This window comes from Borostomias antarcticus (assembly GCF_949987555.1).
Source record: "Borostomias antarcticus genome assembly, chromosome: 7".
NCBI classification, from domain to species: Eukaryota; Metazoa; Chordata; class Actinopteri; order Stomiiformes; family Stomiidae; genus Borostomias; species Borostomias antarcticus.
The window spans coordinates 25,242,706-25,263,900 of record NC_140240.1 but is presented as its reverse complement, the minus strand read 5'-3'; the positions used below and the strand labels follow the sequence as shown (position 1 = coordinate 25,263,900).

Below are 21,195 nucleotides of genomic sequence, written 5' to 3'. Positions count from 1 at the left end.
GTATTTGCATTCGCAACATTTACAAAAGTAGAAACCCGTAGTCTCTAGGAGAAAAATGTGGAGGAAATGTTTTTTCTTTTGCAGTATGTTATCTAAGCAACAGTATTTTTTCCATGTGTCTTTTTTGCAGTGTAGCAGTAGCATACCTGTCCTTGACTACCGAGTCCGACCACACCTTGTTGCGTCATGAAACTTCATGCCGAGACAAAGGTGAGTCACGTGGTTAGTTATGTCTGGAAATGTCCAAAAGTCACTTCATTGTGTTGTCCGAGAGCAGACAGAACGACAATGAATGCTCTCATACAATATTAAGTACCAGGAAACCTACAAAGCAGTAATTACTTTAATATATAATATAATTCATGTTGTTTTGTGTTCCTGTCCAGAAGTTAAACATGTTTTTGCCATTGGCCCTAACACTCAACTTGAGTCAGGAGATGAGTAGGCAGAGAAAGAGACCATAAAAGATAGCAATTCTGCTCTTTCATTAAACCGTTCCCATCTCATTATGAACGTCTTCTCGACAGCACAAGAAGGTGACGTTAAACATTTTGGTTGGTGAAAACACAACAGCAACATCGCCATGGACGATAGCGACGGGTCACGGTTTATGAGCAGAAAGGGGCCGTCTCCAGTGTGTGACAGATAGGACATTGGCTATTCATTGCCTCAGGGTGTGTTGTCATCTGACCAGCTCCTATGTGGTCATTGTGACAGCCATCTTATTAAGCCACCAGACAGAGGCAGGGCATATTGGGTCAGGGCTGCTTATATGGGCCATGTGTCTGGAACTATGGATGGGAACTGTGTGTGTGGGTCGACAGCTCTCGCCTATAGCCTCAGGCCCAATTGACACTTTACGATTTTCACAAGGATGCATTCCTATGGGTCACATACTCTTGAGTGGTCTGCAGTTCACGTGATGCGTTAGGACCTTTATAGGAATTGTTTTATTGGTTAAGAGTATCGTTGGATGGTAACACTTACTGTACACTGTAATCTGTCACAAACACAGAAATATTCTGGAGGGTGTTTGTGAATCAGTTATTTCGCTTGATCGGTCTATCAAGTGAAGTCTGTTCATATCATCATAATCTGTAGCCTACCTAACATTCGACAGACGCAGACATCATTTGCTTGCTTCGTTCAGCTTGTCTCAAACATGACTGGATGTACTGTATGTTAATGTACATATATAATGGTACGGTGCTGTATATAAGAAGAGCTGGGAGATGAATAGTACCATTGTTTGAACACTGCATGTCTTGTCTTTGAATATCAGCCAGGAATTATAGAGTGGGATTCATGAGGGATTCTGACTCACTGACACCTGTTTCCAGACTCCGCCAAAGGATATGATCTCTTTGATATGGCTCAGGTAGCCAAAGCTTGATATTCACTGGTAAACCCTCCGCTGGTTTTCATGTACGGGTAAGAATACCCCCCCTGGCCTTCATGCACTATTCTTCTCTGTCTGTCGCTCCCTTTCTAGCGCTCTGACCCTGAACCAAACACACACATGCACACACACGCGCACACGCACACACACACACACACACACACACACACACACACACACACACACATACACACACACACACACACACCACACACACACACATTCTCTCTCTCATTCTACTGTAAGGTCATGAGTGTTGGGGTATTCATGGGCTTTTAATAGCTCTCTGAATCATCTATATCGGGGTCACCAGAACACCGCATCCCCGTCTCGGAGGCCGTCTCCGTCATGACCCTGTGACCCCTCCTCGCAGATAGACCATGAATCTCGCAGCCAGCCATTCACTACAAGGTCGGGCCTCGTTGATATGGTGTCCTGCCCCCACAATACCCCACTGTCTCTCCCTCGCGCCCCACAGGAAACGGCCCCCATTGTCCTTGGGAAAGAGGAAGTGGCCTGGACTGGACCATCGGCTGTGCTGGGACTGATGGAGACGCTGTTGTCAATTATTAATGGCTGCCTCCAGATGTGAGAATGTGTGGGCCGTGTGTTCGATGGTGGAACAATGGACAGTGTGTGGGACTAGTTTTGAACATCACACCACTGCAGGGATAATCGCTCCACTGTGTTACTGCGGGGGCTACTTTACAACATATTTCAAGAGCTGAGATCAAGGGACCTCAATTCAATTCTGTTTTGATAGGGTAACGTATGTATGGGGGGAGATGATGTTTGCTTCAAGAGTAATTTGATCTGCAAATACAATTTGAATGTTGATTTACAGTCTAAAATATTTTTTCAACATCGCTCTTTAGTATTAATTCAGTTCAGTGTTTATTTTCTATTTATTTTCTGTCATCTGTTATGAAGATGAGATGCAGAACAATACAGAAATGTTAAAGTAATAGACTAATACTGTAGTTTCTTCAGTATTAGAATCACACCTGCTAATTTGCGCCACTAGAGGGAGACATATACATATTGTATCGCATAAACACCACTGTTACTACAAAATACTGTTAGTACATTCAAATACTGCTGGCTGAAAAGTGTTGAAGCCTGTGAAAGATAACTATCCCAGCTCACGGCAGTGTGCCGAAGTGTCCTTGAGCAAGACACTGAACCCCAAATTGCTCGTGGGTGGCATGGTGGCTCAGTGTGTTACACAGTCACCTCACAGCAAGAAGTCCCTGGGTTCGAGTCTCACGTGGGCTTTCTCCCAGGCCTTTCTGTGTGGCTGCCCATTGCTCCTGGTTGCCCCTGGACGAGGACAGCTTGGATGGGAGAAATGCAGAACATAAATTCCACCGGTGACGGCCAGTGTGTGTGTGTGTGTGTGTGTGTGTATCGCCACTCAGTCATGTGTGTATTTGTATCACTGCCGTGTGGTTAATAAAAGACCCTTGAGGTCCTTCAATTAAAATATGTACACCGCTTTGCTGAAATGACTGACCCTCATGAACAGACACAGTAATGTGTGTGTGTGTGTGTGTGAGAGAGAGAAGAGAGTTAATTTGAACAGGCACAGTAATTTGTCTGTATGATGTGTGTGTGCGTGTGCACGTGTGTGTGAGAGTGTGTGTGTCTGTGTGAAAGTGAGAGAGAGAGGAGAGTTGATTTCAATAGGCACAGAAATGGGTCTGTATTGTGTGTGTGCGTCTTGTGTGAGAGTGTGTGTGTGTTTGTGTGCACGTGTGTGTGCATGTGTCCAGGGTCAGAGGGTCACATTCCCAGGCGTGTTTGGTGGTTGGCTCTGGAAGTTTAAATAGCTCTGCATTTGCTCTCCAGCCCAGCGAGGGCGTTTTAAGTAGTGTGTGAGAATCCCAGATATAGAGCGGGGCGGCAGCTCCAAACCCATCTTTGGCAGATTTTTAAAATGAGTGAGATGTCAAACCCATAAGAGTTCCCAGTTTGGGAGGTGCAGAAAACTTTGACCAAAAGTAAATCCAACCTACGAATCCCTAATAATAACATCCCTAACATAAGATGATCCTTACGATAAAATGTTTGTAAATGTCAGAAGGCCGAAAGTTTGCTATTCTACATGGACAGTATAAGCCTAAATTAAGCATGCTTACTCCTGTTCTGTTAAATCCCAGTTCTGAGCTTCGCCTCTCACCCACGGACATGAAGGACTGATGTCAGATTGAATAACTGAAAATAACTACATGGGGGCAGAAGAATCTGAATGCTCTTATTGAGACACTTCCATGTGACTGCCGGTCTGAACATAACTTTATAGGGTGAGTCATGGGAGCACTTACCGTAAACACATCCAGACCGTCACATTGGGAACTTTAGTGGGACCAGGCCTGCCTTTTCCCATCAATCTACACACAATATCCCATAATGACAGTGATAACCTTTTAGGAATTTTTGCAAAAGTATTAAAAACAAAAAGACTGAAACATCACATGTACATAAGTATTCAGACCCTTTATTCAGTACTTTGTTGAGGCACCTTTGGTGATTAGTGATCAGTGATTACAGCCTCAAGCATTCTTGGGTATGATGCTACAAGCTTGGCGCACCTGTATTTGGGGTATTTCTCCCATTCTTCTCTGCAGATCCTCTCAAGCTCTGTCAGGTTAGATGGGGAGTGTTGCTGCACAGCTATTTTCAGGTCTTTCCAGAGATGGTCAGTTAGGTTCAAGTCTGGGCTCTTGCTGGGCCACTCAAGAACATTCACAGACTTGTCCTGAAGCCACTCCATTGTTATCTTGGCTGTGTGCTTCGGGTTGTTTTCATCAAGGATCTCTCTGTACATACTGCATTCATCGTCATCGATGAACGTTGCCTGGTTTCCTCCAGAGTCCAGACGTGACGCTTGGCATTCAGGCCAAAGAGTTCAATCTTGGTTTCATTAGACCAGAGAATTTTGTTTCTCATGGTCTGAGAGTCCTTTAGGTGCCTTTTGGCAAACTCCAAGCGGGCTGTTACAGTATGTGCCTTTTACTGAGGAGTGACTTCAGTCTGGCCACTCTACCATAAAGGCCTGATTGGTGGAGTGCTGCAGAGATGGTTGTTCTTCTGGAAGGTTCTCCCATCTCCACAGAGGAATGCTGGAGCTCTGTCACAGTGACCATCGGGTTCTTGGTCACCTACCAGACCAAGGCCTTTCTCCCCTGATGTTGCAGAACATTTTTTGTAACCCTCCCCAGATCTGTGCCTTGATACAATCCTGTCTTGGAGGTCTACAGACAATTCCTTTGACTTCATGGCTTGGTTTGTGCTCTGATATGCACTGTCAACTGTGGGACCTTATATAGACAGGTGTGTGTCTTTCAAAAGCATGTCCAATCAATTGATTTTACCACAGGTGGGTAAAAAGAAACATCTCAAGGATGATTGGTGGAAACAAGATGCACCTGAGCTCAATTTTGAGTGTCTCAGCAAAGGGAGTAAAAATGTATGTACATGTGATATTTTTTTTAATTTTAATTTTAATACATTTGCAAAAATCGAGAGTTTAACATGTTTTTGAAAGATTTTTCAAGGTGCCCACCTACATCCATTGTATGACCAAAACGGTGGTAGAGCAATTATCAGACTTTCTCAAAAGTGCTAGTTTTGTCAACGTTTTGATCTCAACCATTGTATATGATCATAAGTAACCTTAAAACAGGGCTAAACATGCATTTTCCCTTTACTACTACTTTAATGAACTCTGATAAATGTACAGTATCTATAGCTGTGTTTTTTGTAACCCTCCCCAGATCTGTGCCTTGATACAATCCTGTCTTGGAGGTCTACAGACAATTCCTTTGACTTCATGGCTTGGTTTGTGCTCTGATATGCACTGTCAACTGTGGGACCTTATATAGACAGGTGTGTGTCTTTCAAAAGCATGTCCAATCAATTGATTTTACCACAGGTGGGTAAATAGAAACATCTCAAGGATGATTGGTGGAAACAAGATGCACCTGAGCTCAATTTTGAGTGTCTCAGCAAAGGGAGTAAAAATGTATGTACATGTGATATTTTTTTTAATTTTAATTTTAATACATTTGCAAAAATCGAGAGTTTAACATGTTTTTGAAAGATTTTTCAAGGTGCCCACCTACATCCATTGTATGACCAAAACGGTGGTAGAGCAATTATCAGACTTTCTCAAAAGTGCTAGTTTTGTCAACGTTTTGATCTCAACCATTGTATATGATCATAAGTAACCTTAAAACAGGGCTAAACATGCATTTTCCCTTTACTACTCCTTTAATGAACTCTGATAAATGTACAGTATCTATAGCTGTGTCACTGTCATAGTCATGGTAAACATTAGAAATTTAGCCTAGACATTTATTTTGGGAAGTATAACAACCAATTAAATACCAATTATAAAAAGCAGGCTTAATATATAGTGATTATACATATTTGTATTGTTCTTTTTCAATAAATGGGTCAAATAACTATTCAGTAAATGTTTCAATTAGCTGATAACCCACATGCGGCCAGCCAGAGGCGCTCGCGCGTGGAACTACATGTTCCATAATGCCTCGCTCGAAGTTTGCCGGAGGAAAAGTTCTGACAAGTGTATGCAACGGACGACCGACGACCTTGAAGAACCTAGGAAAAAGCCAGTACGTAAGTGTTAATAACGTTATATCCTATTTTGAGTTATTGGTAGGTCTGACATGAATTTACCATCACTGCTGTAGCCTGTCCTTCCTTCTCTAAACGAAACAGTTTGCTCCGGCTTGGGGGTAAGTTTCCATAGACCCAGGGTGGGATCTTCAGGAGCCCTACCCATTGTTGTCAGTGGACATTCAAAGCGTCTATTCGGCTTGAACGTTTTCCAGAAACCGAGGCTTTCTAGTTGAATTAAAGTACGCGTTTCTATATTTGTTGCCGGTGTACAAATTCACCTCTGAATCCAGGAGGGTTTGGATTTGAACAGATGGTGTCATAACGTGCAACTTGTCTCTTGTGAATGCGAATCATACAGTCGGCTAGGCTACGAAAAATATCCAACCTCTCCTCTAGTTGACAACATATCTAGCCTATTCAGTTTGCGCCATCTGCCTCTTCAATGAAATTTAGCTGAAATGCATGTGACAACTACTGGATAAACTGCTTTTTCCACCAGTTTCTGACATGTCAAGTCCCCACCCCTTAACACTTCCTGTAGCCTGTCTCCGCTTGACCAGGACACTCGGGTATCCTTTTACAAACGGGTTGGTGAATGTTTCAAACAGACATAACTTTTGTGTTGTGAGAATGCAGGCCTACTGGTATTTGGATACATTAGTATTTCAAGTTGTTTGCCGTCTTGTGTGGATGTAGCCATTTGATTGCTCCAACTGCAGACAACATAGGCTACTTGGGGTGGCCACCTTGTCACAAAGAAAGATAACAAAACAATGAATATGAATGGTGATGAGATTCAGCCCAGCTCTTTGAACCTGGTGATAACTGACTACGTGCTGGTCGACAGGCCTACGTTTACCATGCTTGCCCCGGCCTAATTGAGGTTATAATTTTTGGTGATGTCCAAAATATGTGCCTTTTGGAGCATGCATATGAGATGAGATGAATAGAGTCTGCGTTGCAGGTGGCGTTCTGTGCTCCACTGAGGGCTCATGCCCTTTTAAGGTGCCTCTCTCTCCTATGAGAATTACTTAATCGTTGAAAAATGCTACCGATACGGGCATGCTTTTCCTAAGATTATCCATCTACAAGTCTTGTCAGTTACAATATTTGGAGGACTTCTACACACGTTAGCCTGCTGTCATGGAATTCTATGCTGCTATAACGCTTTAGTATGATTCATGTCTTATCCAGTAGAATAACAATAACGCTTCTATATTGTTGCACGCGACCATGCTGTCTGTATGGCCTCGATTTCTCTTTAGCCTAATTCATTAATAAAATTATTAATGATTGTTACTAAAATCTCTAAGTCTGTTTTAATGAGAGCATTGTTCAGTCATGAACAGTAATTGTGAGTCTACTGGTCACATGTTGGGCAGCTACAGCGGTATTACAGTAGGCCAGTCTAAAGGTAGATGCCTGCTTAGAAGTATGTGTCATATAAACACTAGGCTACTGTTGACAAATCCATCGGAGATGAAGCCCTATAGAATAAATCTCGACGTGTCGCATAGCCACATGGATGCTAATCTTACTGTCGTATACAGAAACATTCAACCACATAAGAAAACATCATGAATATTCAGTTCATACTTCATAGTAGTTCGAACTGGACTTTATGCACTTGGCCCTAACTAGCTATGTTGTCCAGAGGCCTACCATTGATAATTAAAACGAGCAGTGATTGTTAATCAGTGACTAGTCGTTTTGAAAACAGTGGCCAGTATGAAGTGTTTGATCTGTAATCTGTAATCTCAGTGCCTGGTATCAGTGTGTCTGATAGGAGTGAGGGAGCTGCGGGATTTGACCGGTGATGCAAATGACCACGTCGTGCTAGAGGAAGGAAAGAGGGGCGGAGAGGCGGAGAGAGAGAAAGGTAGAGAGCGACAGAGGAGGAGGAGGAGGAGGAGGAGGAGGAGAGGGAAATCCAGTAGCCGCAACATGACAGGGCGTACAGCTCACTCACAGGCTCTCCTCCTCTCTCCCTCCCCGTCCTGTCCTCCCTTCTCTCTCTCTCTCCCTCTCTCCCTCTCTCTCTCTCTCTCTCTCTTTCTCTCACGCTCTCCCTCTCTTACACACACACACACACACATGCACACACCCTCTCTGTCACACACTCCCATCATATGTCCCTCCCCCACCTCTCTCTCCTCCCTCTCTCCTCCGTCTCTCCCTTGGTCAGGACACACTCTCCACTCGGGACAAGGTCTACTGTAGCTAATCGGAGTAGCAGCAACAGCAGCAGCCGAGGGCATTGGATCTGACAGGCGCACACACACACACACACACACTGAAGGAGAGACCGTCCCACCATCAACAGCACCATCCGATGCAAGGGTGCTCCAACCTGGCAATTGACAGTAAGTGGCTGTAGGGCGCCGTTAACATAAACTTCACTGTAATGCCATTAGCACCGTTAGCATACAGTCAACTACTCTGTAGTGCCATTACCGCTGTTAGCATACAGTCAACTACACTGTAGTGCCATTACCGCTGTTGGCATACAGTCAACTACACTGTAGTGCCATTACCGCTGTTAGCATACAGTCAACTACACTGTAGTGCTATTAGCACGGTTAGCATACAGTAGCTAGAGTGGAGCTGTTGTGCGTGTGGGCGTTCATTAGTCCTGGGAGCCAGTACAGAGGCTTCTGTGTTTGCTTTCCCCCCCCCCCCTCCCTGCTACTGTCTTCTCAACACGGGGGCAGACTACACAAAAGTGGAGGGCTGTGTGAGTTTGTGGGGAGGGTGTGTTTGTGTGTGTGTGCGAGTGTGTGTGTGTGTGGGTGGGTGGGTGGGAGTGAGATAGGGCTCTGTCTAATGACAACATGGCAAACATGCTTAACAGGGAAGAACAGAGGGGCCTGATTCATGGAGGATAAGAGTGATTGAGTTCACTAGTAGGCCTGCATTAACCACGGCGCTCGTTGTGAGTGAGTCGAGTGAGTGAGTGTGTGTGCTCAAGAACCTGTTCATGTCAGAAGACAGGTTAGTTTCAGTGTCGGTCAGTTACAGTACATTGTTGACAGTACATACCTGGTGAGAAAACAAGGGAGGGTGTCTTAGTTTGGTGAGTTTGTTTTTCTCATATGAACTTCAGTTTGTCAGACTGTTCGAAGATGGCTTCTTATAGCTCTCTTCTCTCCTGGGTTACTAGCTGGCTGTCTGTCTGACTGGCTGACTGACTGGCATGTCTGGCTGACTGACTGACTGACTGACTGGCTGGCTGTCTGTCTGACTGGCTGACTGACTGGCATGTCTGGCTGACTGACTGGCATGTCTGGCTGACTGACTGACTGACTGGCTGACTGTCTGTCTGACTGGCTGTCTGTCTCTCCAGGTTCTCTGGCTCTGCAGTGTCCTCCAGTTGTGAGGCTAAAAGAGGACAAGCTTTGTCACCTGCATGATAATCACCACAGCGAATTACTGCAGGGAGTTGAACCACAATACTGACGAGGTGGAGTTTAATGCCCCTACCTTGCATCTTATTAAGCTTGCTGCAACTATTTAATCAACTCAGCATACAGTTGATGTTATTATGAATGTATATTGTGATTGTATAGAAATCACTGTAATAATATATATATTTTTTTATTATTGAATAGTCCAACTTTGTTTAGCTTTAGCGCTGCAGATTCCTGCTGACATGGCAGATTGCAATCAGGTAAAAGGATTTACAATGTTCCTCATTATGACTGATTAACAGTTCAAGGAGATCAGAGCACCAGCCGACGAGGTTGGCACATGTGGTGGTATCTGAGACTATTCAGTATAGAGGCCTGCATACACTCAAGGAGTTAAGTTTCAGGCCTTAGGCCATGTTCAAAGACTTCCAAATGGCGTTGTCTTCTTTCCTTCCCTTGCTTGCAGACGAGAGATCCCTGATCCAACGTGATAAGGTACCAAAAACGGGGCCAAAGAGGAATCCCGCCCTCTAAATCGGACTCCTCAGAGCCACTTGACTCAGTTAACCACTCACTGTACCGTATTAGAGACCGAATAACATTCTGTTGAACTCATCGACCCTTACGGCCGTCTCAAAGCCCGGCTGTGGACGGTCATTGATTAGAATTAGTCCATGAGAGACGCGTGGCCTCACAGCACAAGTCTCTCCCCTGTGCTCGCTGTAAGTACCCTAGAGCTGTACTGAACTGAGCTCAGGGCTTCAGGCCTTGTTAAGATGAGACTTTATTGATCCTCCAGAGGGGAAATTAGGCGTATCAGAAGTTGAAAAGTTACAGGAAGGTAGGAAAGAGAGAAACACTGGATACAGAGTAACAAACAAATAAAAAGAAGACACTAGATAAGGGGGTGGGGTAAAAAAAGAGGGCTAACAGGGACTATACAACCATATGAACAGCAACAGATGAGAGAGAGACATTGATTGTGCAGTGAGTGTGAGAGTTTGGTATTTAAAGCCACTTTCGCACCAGGTTTGTATCCAGATATAGCTGCCCCAGTTGTCTCGGTGACAGTGGCGGGCCGTAAAAATAACCAGGAGGTCTCTGTCGATTCTCATGCCCTCTGCTCTCTCTCCCTCCCTCTCTCGCTCTCCGGTCTCTCTCTCTCTGTCCCTCCCTCAATCTCTATATCTCTCTCTCTGTGAGACTGTGCCTCTCTGCCTCTCACTTTCACTCTCGTGCCCAAGTCTGTCTGTCTGTCTGTCTGTCTGTCTGTCTGTCTGTCTGTCTGTCTGTCTGTCTGTCTGTCTGTCTCTGTCTCTGTCTCTGTCTCTGTCTCTGTCTCTGTGTCTGTCTCTGTCTCTGTCTCTGTCTCTGTCTCTGTCTCTGTGTCTGTGTCTGTGTCTGTGTCTGTGTCTGTGTCTGTGTCTGTGTCTGTGTCTGTGTCTGTGTCTGTGTCTCTGTCTCTGTCTCTGTCTCTGTCTGTCTGTCTGTCTGTCTGTCTGTCTGTCTGTCTCCATGTCCGTCTATCTGCATGTCTGTCTGCCAGTCTACATGTCTGTCTGTCTGACAGTCTGTCTGTCTGCATGTCTGTCTGTCTGACAGTCTGTCTGTCTGCATGTCTGTCTCTCTCTGTATGTGCATGTTTTTCACCTCTCAACTGCATTCTCTGGCTTGTTTTTTGTCTCTCTCTCTTATTCTATTCTCTCTCTCTCTGGCTCTTTTTCCTCATGCCATCTTTCCATATCTCTGGCTCAGCTCATGCCTGTGTTTGCCGTGTGGTAACGTTATCTCTCTCATATCTCCGCCATTTGTCCTCCCGATAGGCTCAGTGTTTGACCGGCGCTGTTCTTTGTTCCGGATCAAAAATGGAAAAAGAGCGAGCGCCTGCTGGCTGGGGATATTAAATCATGTGTGGTGTGATCTCTCTCTCTCTCTGGGTATGACGGCTCCATCGTTTTTCATTTATCTACCGTCCGATGCTTTGATCCGAATCAGAATGCGTTTATCGCCAGGGACAACACACTAGGGATTTGCTTCGGTCAGTGGTGGCAGACAATGTTAGACAGGGTGCAGGGACAAAATGGGACAGTGCAAAGACAGGACAGTGCAAATGAGCAGTACAGAGTATGAATACAAAATACAACATACCAAATGTAGTGCGATGAGTGTACAGTACAGTAGGTGTACAGGGTGTAATGTGTGTGCAACGTTTTACAAGAGTGTGTGTGACATGTGATGTGTGTGTGTGTTGTGAGCTATGTACAGTACAGTAGTCAGCGGTCACATGCAAGCATTGCATAGGGGACAGAGTCGGGGGGCGGAGTCAGAGAGATACTGTACACGCACAAGGTGAGAAAAACCCTATAAAGGTCATCATCATGCAGAATCGCATCCAACGTACAGAAACACCATTGAGAGATCGAAAGAACGAAGATAGTTACAGCTAAACATGCATAACATTGGTCATGTAGCAGATGCTTTTATCCAACTTACTTGCATTTAGCGTAGGTAGTCAGTGTATTACTAGGGGTGGGAATCTCTGGGCACCTCACGATTCGATTCAGAGGGCAACTATGCGATTATAAAATGATTATCGATTATAAAATAATTATCGATGCATCTTGAGGCATCAGCATTTTCTATTTGTCTCTCATGTTGTGTATATTTCACACAACCTGCACACTGTGTGGCTCTTGTCCAGGTCTTTTTCCCGTCAGCTTCATAGAAGCCAAAGTGCTTCCATGCTGTCCATTCTCTTTTAAAGCAGTGGGTTTTTGTCGGATTTCTTTCTCCTGCTCGGCCATCTTCACTAACACTCAAACGTAAACACGGCACACACGTTTGTTACACGTCCGTTACTGTAACTTACGATTCACCAACTTTTTTTTTCACATTTCTCCATTAAGCCGCAAGGAGTTGACGCTTACAGCGAGGACCTTTACAACAAAAAAATCTGACTGAGTTTGGAGCCTTGAGCGATGCATCGTTGAAGAGAGAATCGCGATGCATCGAACAATAGAATTTCTCACAAGTGCATCACCCTTCTAAACAAGTGATTAAGAGCTTAATCTAGTGTTAAAGCCAAGGAGCACGAGCAGCAAGATACAAATACAGCAGATGCTAAGAGGAAGGATGCGGATAGTACTTCTTGAAGAGGGGAATTTTGATCCTGAGGCGAAAGATAAGATAAAGAAGAAAGCATTGAAGATAAAGGGCAAACAATCATTGGGTTCATACTACGGTTACAATACAATTGAGCCATTTAGCAGATGCTTTTATCCTAAGCGACGTGCAGTTATGAGCTAGTGTTGGGGTTGAGTGCCTTGCTCAAGGGAACAATGGTTGGCAGTGGTTGATGGGAAACCACTTGTCAAGTGGCCTTTCAGTTACTGGCCGGATGCTCTAACCACTGAGCTACCTGCCACCTGGTTGATACCCGTAGTTGATTTAGAATGGCCGTTATCGGCGCGGCGGTTCACAAGCGCGGGAGACCGTGAGTTACTAGCGGTTAATGGTTGACCAGCCACACTGCAGGCGGTGTCTAGTGACGAGGTCTGGCGTGGTCGTCATATGTGGAACGTGTCTGTCTGGTGGTGTCAGGTTTTTCTGATGGGTTTAGCAATAGCTCTGGAAGCTCCTGGTGCTGGCCACTGCTGACTAGGCTAAATGTTAGCTTGTAGCTAAAGCTTCTGGGTGAATGAGAAGAGAGGTGATTTGGTTTGTTCATTAGAAATATTACACCGTGAATGTGAGTTGAAAGGTCATTTGAAATGGAAATGTGGTTTTATCTTTTACCCTCTGGGAAGATATGAGTAATAGTTTTGTCATTTTTTGTACTGGGAAATGCTACTTACTGCAAATAACAATTGAATGGAGTGTCTTGTGACTCACATTATGCAAACAAACTGTTTTACAGTCATGGCTTGTGTGTATGTGTGTGTCTGTGTCTGTGTCTCTGTCTGTCTGTCTGTCTGTCTGTCTGTACGTCTGTTGGTGTCTGTGTGTGGGCGCATGTGCGCGTGTGTGTGTCTGAGCAAAGCAGGTGTGTGTACACCCTAAGGCCTTTGTGTGTGCATATGTGTGCGTGTGTGTGTAGTACCACCCTTTTGCCCATCTGGTCCACATCAAGGCAGATCACGACAGAGAGAGCTGGTGAGCGTGCATAGGGCCTCGTAGACGCTGTGTTTTGTTTGAGGAGTTAACATGGTGCCCAGATCCTCAGCTGATGTTTGACTGATAAATGTTGTATTGACACGGACAAGATAACTTTTAAGTCACGACTTGTGTGAGTATAATCTCTACTACTTTTTGAACTTTTTTTTTGTATAAAGTATAAAAGCTGAAGTAACACTGCAGGTACTATGTGATATTTATGGGATAACTCTTGTTTGTAACTGAGTTTGTTGCATCAATATCGCTGAACATCTGAGTGTTTGTGGACAGAACAGCCTTTATTGATCAAGTGATTCTGGGAAATATTCCCATCAGGCTTTTAGCAGGTACCCTTATCCAGATCCACTTACATAAAGGGCATTTTAGTCAAATAGGTACACCTAACACCTACAGGTAACACTGAAAATGCAATTGGTTGACACCTGGTTTGTGTATTGTGTTGTTTGCATGACACTTCTACCAAATGGGAACCAGTGCTTTCCCAGCTTGTTGCGGGGGATTCTTTATAAGGGCCCACCTGCACCACTCTCACCACATCCCACTGTAATATAGCTTTCACCTGAACACCCGTCATTATCTATGCTTGTCCCATAATCGCCAAACGGCTGTTACCATTCAGGCCCAGTTGATCCACCTTCTTATCTTCTCCACCCCCTGGGCTCGGCCGGCGGTGGGGGGGCCCTGGGCGGTACACTTGAGGTGAACGAGGTCGACCACACGCCTCCAGTGAAAGCACTTGGAAGGAAGCCCTGTGGAACAGAAAACAAAGATTCCCGATAGCCGGGGAATTGTGTGGGAGCTTGCTTGTGTTGAGGGATCGGAACACAATGGGGCTATTAAAGGTGTGGCGCGCGCTGGACCAGCTAAGAGGTTTCCCAGGTGTGTCTCGTGAACAGCAAAAAAAAACCAAAGACATAGGAAGCCTCGCATCCGGTGTTGTTGCGTAACATTTGCTTTAAATGTTTCATTGTTATGGTAGCCTATGTACACAGCGTCTTCTTGAAAAACGGTACTCCTGTCCCATCCAACATCCTCCTTGAGCAGATTTAACCTATTATTTTGGCCCGATCTGTTAATGGATTTTAATGGTTATGGCTTGCTGGGTTCAATGTGAAAAAGCTCCTTACTTAATGAGCTGAAGTCTTTTGTCTTCTATCACAATTATTGTTCAGGTTTGTATAGAAATGCAATCTTCTGCATAGGTCTGCACTTGTGTTGCAAGCTAATGTTTTATATTGTAAGGATAATGTATTGTAGTGGGATATGTTCCACTACCAAGGCTGCCCCACTGAGCAAACCATTTGATCTTCCACACATGACCAAGCTGGTCACAGTCCTCCGGTTTCCGGGGCGACCGTGGGTTCAGAGTCCTAACCCCTCTCGACCAATCAGAGAGGGGCGGGGCCCCTCCCTCTCTCCCCCCCAGCCCGTATACCGGCTCTGAATCTGGTCGCGACAGGATGAATTGGGCGTAACCAATTAGTGTCTTCTTTTCTTCCTCTTCTAAGAACCCTTCTCTCAAGAGCCCCTCTCTCCTCTGCCTCCTCTATCTGCCCTCTCTCTCCCTCCACCCTTTCATACTCTTCTCCCTCTTCACCCTCTCTAGCACCCACTCTCTCCCTCCCTCCCTCTCTCCCTCCCTCCCGCCTGTGTGACTCTCAACACGTAGGCACCCCTTTGCTTAGAGTGCCGAAGTGCGACTCTTCCCCTTGCTCTTGACATTGTGAGAGTTCAGCCCGCGTTCCCCCCCCGGTTCAAAGTCAGACAGACGCGCTCCACTCGAGTTCCACAAAGTTAGTGTTAGTTAGTTACTTTTTGAAGGGGCCTGGAGTTCACTCTCAAGGATAGATGAGTGTTTGGCTAGCTGCTCGTACTAGATGCACCTGCTCATGCCAGATTCTACAGACAGTTTTGAGTTTTGACTTTAATTTTCTCAAATGTAAATACCATACGTCATAATAATAATAATAATAATAATAATAATAATATGGTAATTACTTTATCTACTCAGATTTGCTTTAAAAATTTCCTTCCATGGAATTAATGTGAGGTGAAAAAACATTATCCAGGCATAAACATTTGTATAGGTTCTACACGTTACGATGAGGACATTTTAATTGCACTCTCAGGACTATAGGCTTGGGCTGTTTCTGCTCAGTTTCTGCATGTGCGTCAAGCGAAGCAGATGGCTAATCTTTCCCACGGCTCTCTCTCTCTTTCTCTCTCTCTCTCTCTCTCTCTCTCTCTCTCTCTCTCTCTCTCGTGTACTCGGCCGTCCATCCATCCATTGGGGGAGCTAGGGTCAAACGGAGAGCTGGGTTGACAGTGGGCATCTCACTGGGCTGTTTCCCCCTTGGCACTCTGCCTGGCGCAGTGGCAAGCACACACACATACACACACACACACACACACACACACATACACACACACACACACACAGATGAGGGGAAACGGCTAATAGCGATGCCGGCTGGTGCTACCCGCTGAGTGGGTGAGGATTTGGGGACGCTTGTCTTGCTGGCATTGGCAGGAAGTTGAGTGCGACAGTTGAAGAGAGAGGTGTGCGTGTGTGTGCGTGTGCGCATGAATGCATGTGATAATATGTGTGTGTGTGTGTTGTGTGTCTGTTTATGCATCTGTCTGCCTGTGCATGCATGTGCTAGTGTTTGTGAACACATGCCTGTGTGTCCATTAGAGATGCACCGAACCACTTTTTTTCAGTTCCAATCCGATTCCTACCTGAATTTGGATATCTGCCGATATTGATCCGATACTGGCAGTCTTTTTTCTTGAATAATTATTTATCATTAACTTGTACTGCATTGAACTGTTTTTGTGTGTGGCTGTAAGCCAGCGCACCTAGGATAGCGTTTGTCTGGTTATCACTTCCTCCCTCCCTCCCTCACTTCTTCCGATGTTGACCTGCATATCTCTGTTGGCACCACAAGAGGCAGTCGTCCCAGCACACCAAAATAAAGAAGGACACCAAAATCAACCCACCGATCTCCACTGCACAAGTAGAGTAGTGGTGAGAGCATTGGATTCCCACTCGGGAGACCGGGGTTCAAGGCTCCGGTGGGCATTTTTATGGGACTATACCCCAAACCTCCACATGTTCATCCTTTCACTCCAACCTTTACCTTATAGGCCTTATAGGTCAGATCCTGTCCCAACCCCAACCCTTATTCTAACCCCAAACCACACTAGGGACTGGAAGAAGGACATCAAAACCAACCCGTCTATCTCCAATGCACAAGTGGAGTAGTGGTGGTGAGAGCATTGGACTCCCACCCAGGAGACGGGGGTTCAAGGCCCCGGTGGGGATGACTTTATGGGACTATACCCCAAACCTCCACACATTCATCCTTTCATTCCAATCTTTTTATCCCTTACATTTGTCCAGAAACAGAAGTTGAAGCAATTGCAGTAAAATAGCTAACGTTACAGGAATCATCAGTGTAACTGCTTTAGCCACTGACCGCTACCATTAATGTTATGGAAGCTACTGCTAGTTGTTGTGAGCTCATGAGCTAACTGGCTATCCCGCTCTTATTGTGCTGGATTAGCGTTGGAAGCATTGGAACTGATGTGTCCAGGTGACAAGACCCATCTTAATTTATCAGACATTATTTCATGTAATTTCAATTCACAGCTATTTCAGTGGCATGACTAGCTTCAGTCCTACCAGTCCTGAACAGAAACAAGCCAGCCAACGCACATAAGCAGAGAACACTGGTGTCATATTTCACTTTGACACGACAAGAGTAAGGAGAGGGAGAAATGGCTCTAGTTTACAGACTGCCTCATTAATGTTATCAGGTTCCCTATTAGCATTGGGTTTAAATCAGAAATATTGCCAAATATGCGCTTTTGCTTTTGGAAGTCCTCCGCCACCGTCTAGTGTAGCCATCTGGACCAGCGCTTGCATCTCAAGACTTTCACTTCCACTCGTGAACATGCTTTTCAAACTATGTAAAGTTTTTTTTAGGTAACATTTTCGCACCAAACGCTTGCAAACATAAGCAATTGGTCTGAAAAGATAGGCTAGTTTGGTGAACTAGATGCTGGACTGAGGAAAACGTGAACTGTAGCCTATTGAATGAATGAATACCGGAGCCCTTTCACTTAATCTGGATTGGTATGTGGATTGGTGACCTCAGGCCGATACCCGACCCGTGAACCACGTCTGGATCAGAGCCTGATCCCAATACTCGATCGGATCGGTCCCATCTCTAGTGTCTGTTGGCAAGGACCTCACAGTATGATACACAATATTGCCAAAAGTATTCGCTCATCTGCCTTTAGACGCATATGAATTTAAGTGACATCCCATTCTTAATCCATAGGGTTTAATATGACGTTGGCCCACTCTTTGCAGCTATAACAGCTTCAACTCTTCTGGGAAGGCTTTCCACAAGGTTTAGGAGTGTGTTTATGGGAATTTTTGACCATTCTTCTAGAAGCACATTTGTGAGGTCAGACACTGATGTTGGACGAGAAGGCCTGGCTCGCAGTCTCCTCTCTAATTCATCCCAAAGGTGTTTTATCGGGTTGAGGTCAGGACTCTGTGCAGGCCAGTCAAGTTCTTCCACACCAAACTCGCTCATCCATGTCTTTATGGAACTTGCTTTGTGCACTGGTGCGCAGTCATGTTGGAACAGGAAGGGGCCATCCCCAAACTGTTCCCACAAAGTTGGGACATGGAATTGTCCAGAATCACTTGGTATGCTGAAGCATTCAGAGCTCCTTTCACTGGAACTAAGGGGCCAAGCCCAGCTCCTGAAAAACAACCCCACACTATAATCCCCCCTCCACCAAACCTCACACTTGGCACAATGCAGTCAGACAAGTACCGTTCTCCTGGCAACCGCCAAACCCAGACTCGTCCATCAGATTGCCAGATGGAGAAGCGTGATTCGTCACTCCAGAGAAGCGTCTCCACTGCTCTAGAGTCCAGAGGCGACGTGCTTTACACCACTGCAGCCATGGAAACCCATTCCATGAAGCTCTCACTGTTCTTGAGCTAATCTGAAGGCCATATGAAGTTTGGAGGTCTGTAGCGATTGACTCTGCAGAGAGTTCAATCGAATCAATCAAAGCTTTATTTGTATAGCGCATTTCATACCCAGAGGCAACACAATGCGCTTTACAGAGAACAAGGGAGGTGGACATACGTCCCACCCCTAAATATTCCAGAGGGAAGCAAAAAAACAGTATCACTCGGGGGCCAGAAAAGTGAGCTGTAAAAATTCTTCCCTGACCCCTCAAGAAAGTTGGCGACCTCTGCGCACTATGCACCTCAGCATCTGCTGACCCCGCTCTGTCATCTGTTGGATGGGTGAGTGAATGTATCATGATACATTGCGATACTCACATAATTTACTAAAAATGTTCATCCAGCTGAAAATACAACTCCAGGTTGGGTGGAGGGAATGTAAGGACATTTTAAATCAATTTAAAATATGTATAATGTATCTATGACTGAATTCTATCCTTTATTGTCATGTAAATATATATTTTTACTGTATCAATACTGTACCGAGGAAAATCGGATCGAAAACATCCCTAGTTTATACCATAATTTTAGAGGTCAAGCTATCATTGAATCCTTTACTTTGTGGGGACCTATTTTCTCTGTGCAAAAAGGACCTTTAAGCGCCACTATCGCGATCGCTATGTAGGTGAGATGAACATTCAACCCGTCATGGCTCAGAGGAAGCTGAATATGAGCCTGAGTGGAACATATGTGACCTGACCATGCTGACAGCACTGGGTGGATGGAGGGAGGGAGGGAGAGAGGGAGGCTGGCCAGAGCAATACACTTAGCCCGAGGTCGATGAAGGAGGCGGGCTAGCGGAGGGGGGATGGAGGGAGGCCTGAGGGCGGAGATGAGAGGAGAGGGGGAGGAGAGAGGGAGAGGAAGGGGATCGAATGGGGGTGGGTCTCATTCTCATGTTTCCACTAAGTGGGGGGGTGTACTGTATGTGTTTGTGCCGGCCTATTGGCAAACAACAGGATGTGTGTATGTGCACGCCATGTTAATTTGTGCGTGCATGTTTCTGTCTGCCTGTCTCTCTGGCTGTCTGTGTGTAATGTGTGTGCGTGCGTGCGTGCGTGAATGTGTGAATGAATGCAGGGCATTGTACCTGATGCGGTATCGACTATCCTTTGTCATCAGCCTTGATTCAGCCCAGGGCTGATGTGTTCACACACACACAGGTGAGCATTGTCTGAACCAGGATATTTCAATTATTCAAGCTGTTCACTGTACTTTATCAGTATGATTGACAAGCGCCTTATTAATAAGGAAACGGCATGCGCTGGGTGTGTATGACATATTTACGTATGCACTCCACCCCCTGACCATTCTCCTTTTAGTGTTACGTCATGTATCAGTTACAGATCGATGGCCTGGTCCCTCCTGGCCTGGTCCCTCCTGTACCGTACGAGTCTCGGAAGAAACTTGAACGCTACTTGTCAACCTTATGAATTAGCCCAGAGTGTTAGCATTAGCGTTAGCACAGGGGCCTACTTGCTTGGTCGGCCATGTTGCTTTGAATGTGATAAGCGGTGCGTTGTGCTGCCGGGTAAACCGATACATGCGTCGGCCCCAGGCCCCGGTAACTATAGCTCTCTGGCCCTAAAAAACGCTGGCGAGAAGCCAGGGCCGTGCGAAACGCTACGAGCGCGCAGTTCAAGGCCGAGCAGGAAACAGACGGTCGACTCGCGAGGTGTCTGACGTTCTGGGAACGTGGCTGCAGCGTGACTCCCGAGTCTGTCCATTGAAAGTGCTTTGGTTAGCTTCATCCACTACAGTGGACCTGGTCTGTGAAACCAAACCTTTCCGTTGTTCTGCGCTTGAGTCTTCCGCTTTATCCCGGTTGAATTGACTGAAAGTTATTCAGTGACCTTTTTATGATTTGTCCTTGAAACTGATCACTGCATTATTATTTATATTATAGTGAACATAATCTTACTTGTTTATGTGCCGTTACATTGTCTGCCTGTTTTGTTTTTGTTTTGTTGAATAATGTGTTTTCTAAGTAAATAATAAGACTTTTAAACTGTGTATTTCCCAGTTAGGCTAGACATTTCTTTGAAGTTAATCCTGCTCTCTCTCTCTCTCTCTTTCTCTCCCTCCCTCACTCCCCCTCCAGAGCGGGCCTCCAAGCCAGATGAGCCTGACGCCTGCACCTTCACCCTGAGCCACCAGGGGGCTCCAGTCCCGCACGGGGACGCCCACCCCCTGATCCCGGCTTCACCCTGAACCCCCCGGCCCCAGTCAAACTGTCCCACCCCCACCGCCCTCCTCCACCTCCCCCCCTCTCTCCTCCTCCACCTCACCCCTGGTCCCCAGAGGCCCCCCTGGACCCCCCGTCGGCCCTCTCCCTCGGTGGGGGGACGGGGGAGGCGTCAGGGGCGCTGGACTGGGACCCGCCGCCTTTCTTCTCATCTCCTGACCGGGGCCCCCAGGACAGAGGAGATGGGAGCTGCCATGATGCCTCCACCCTCACTGGTGGGTCCTGGTTGTGTTTTTGGTTGTTAGATTACATTACAGTCATTTAAGAGACA

At 45.8% G+C, this 21,195-nt stretch overlaps 1 protein-coding gene across 1 annotated transcript in view; it reads left to right on the top strand.

The window, feature by feature from the left end:
• The window catches only part of hap1 (huntingtin associated protein 1), a gene marked incomplete at both ends in the record, with an annotated part of 55,655 nt that overhangs the window by 12,295 nt on the left and 22,165 nt on the right, over window positions 1-21,195 (top strand). The window contains one exon of the mRNA XM_084441402.1: window positions 20,981-21,139. Within this exon, the coding sequence (XP_084297528.1) occupies window positions 20,981-21,139 (159 nt within the window). The remainder of the gene's footprint in view (window positions 1-20,980; window positions 21,140-21,195) is intronic.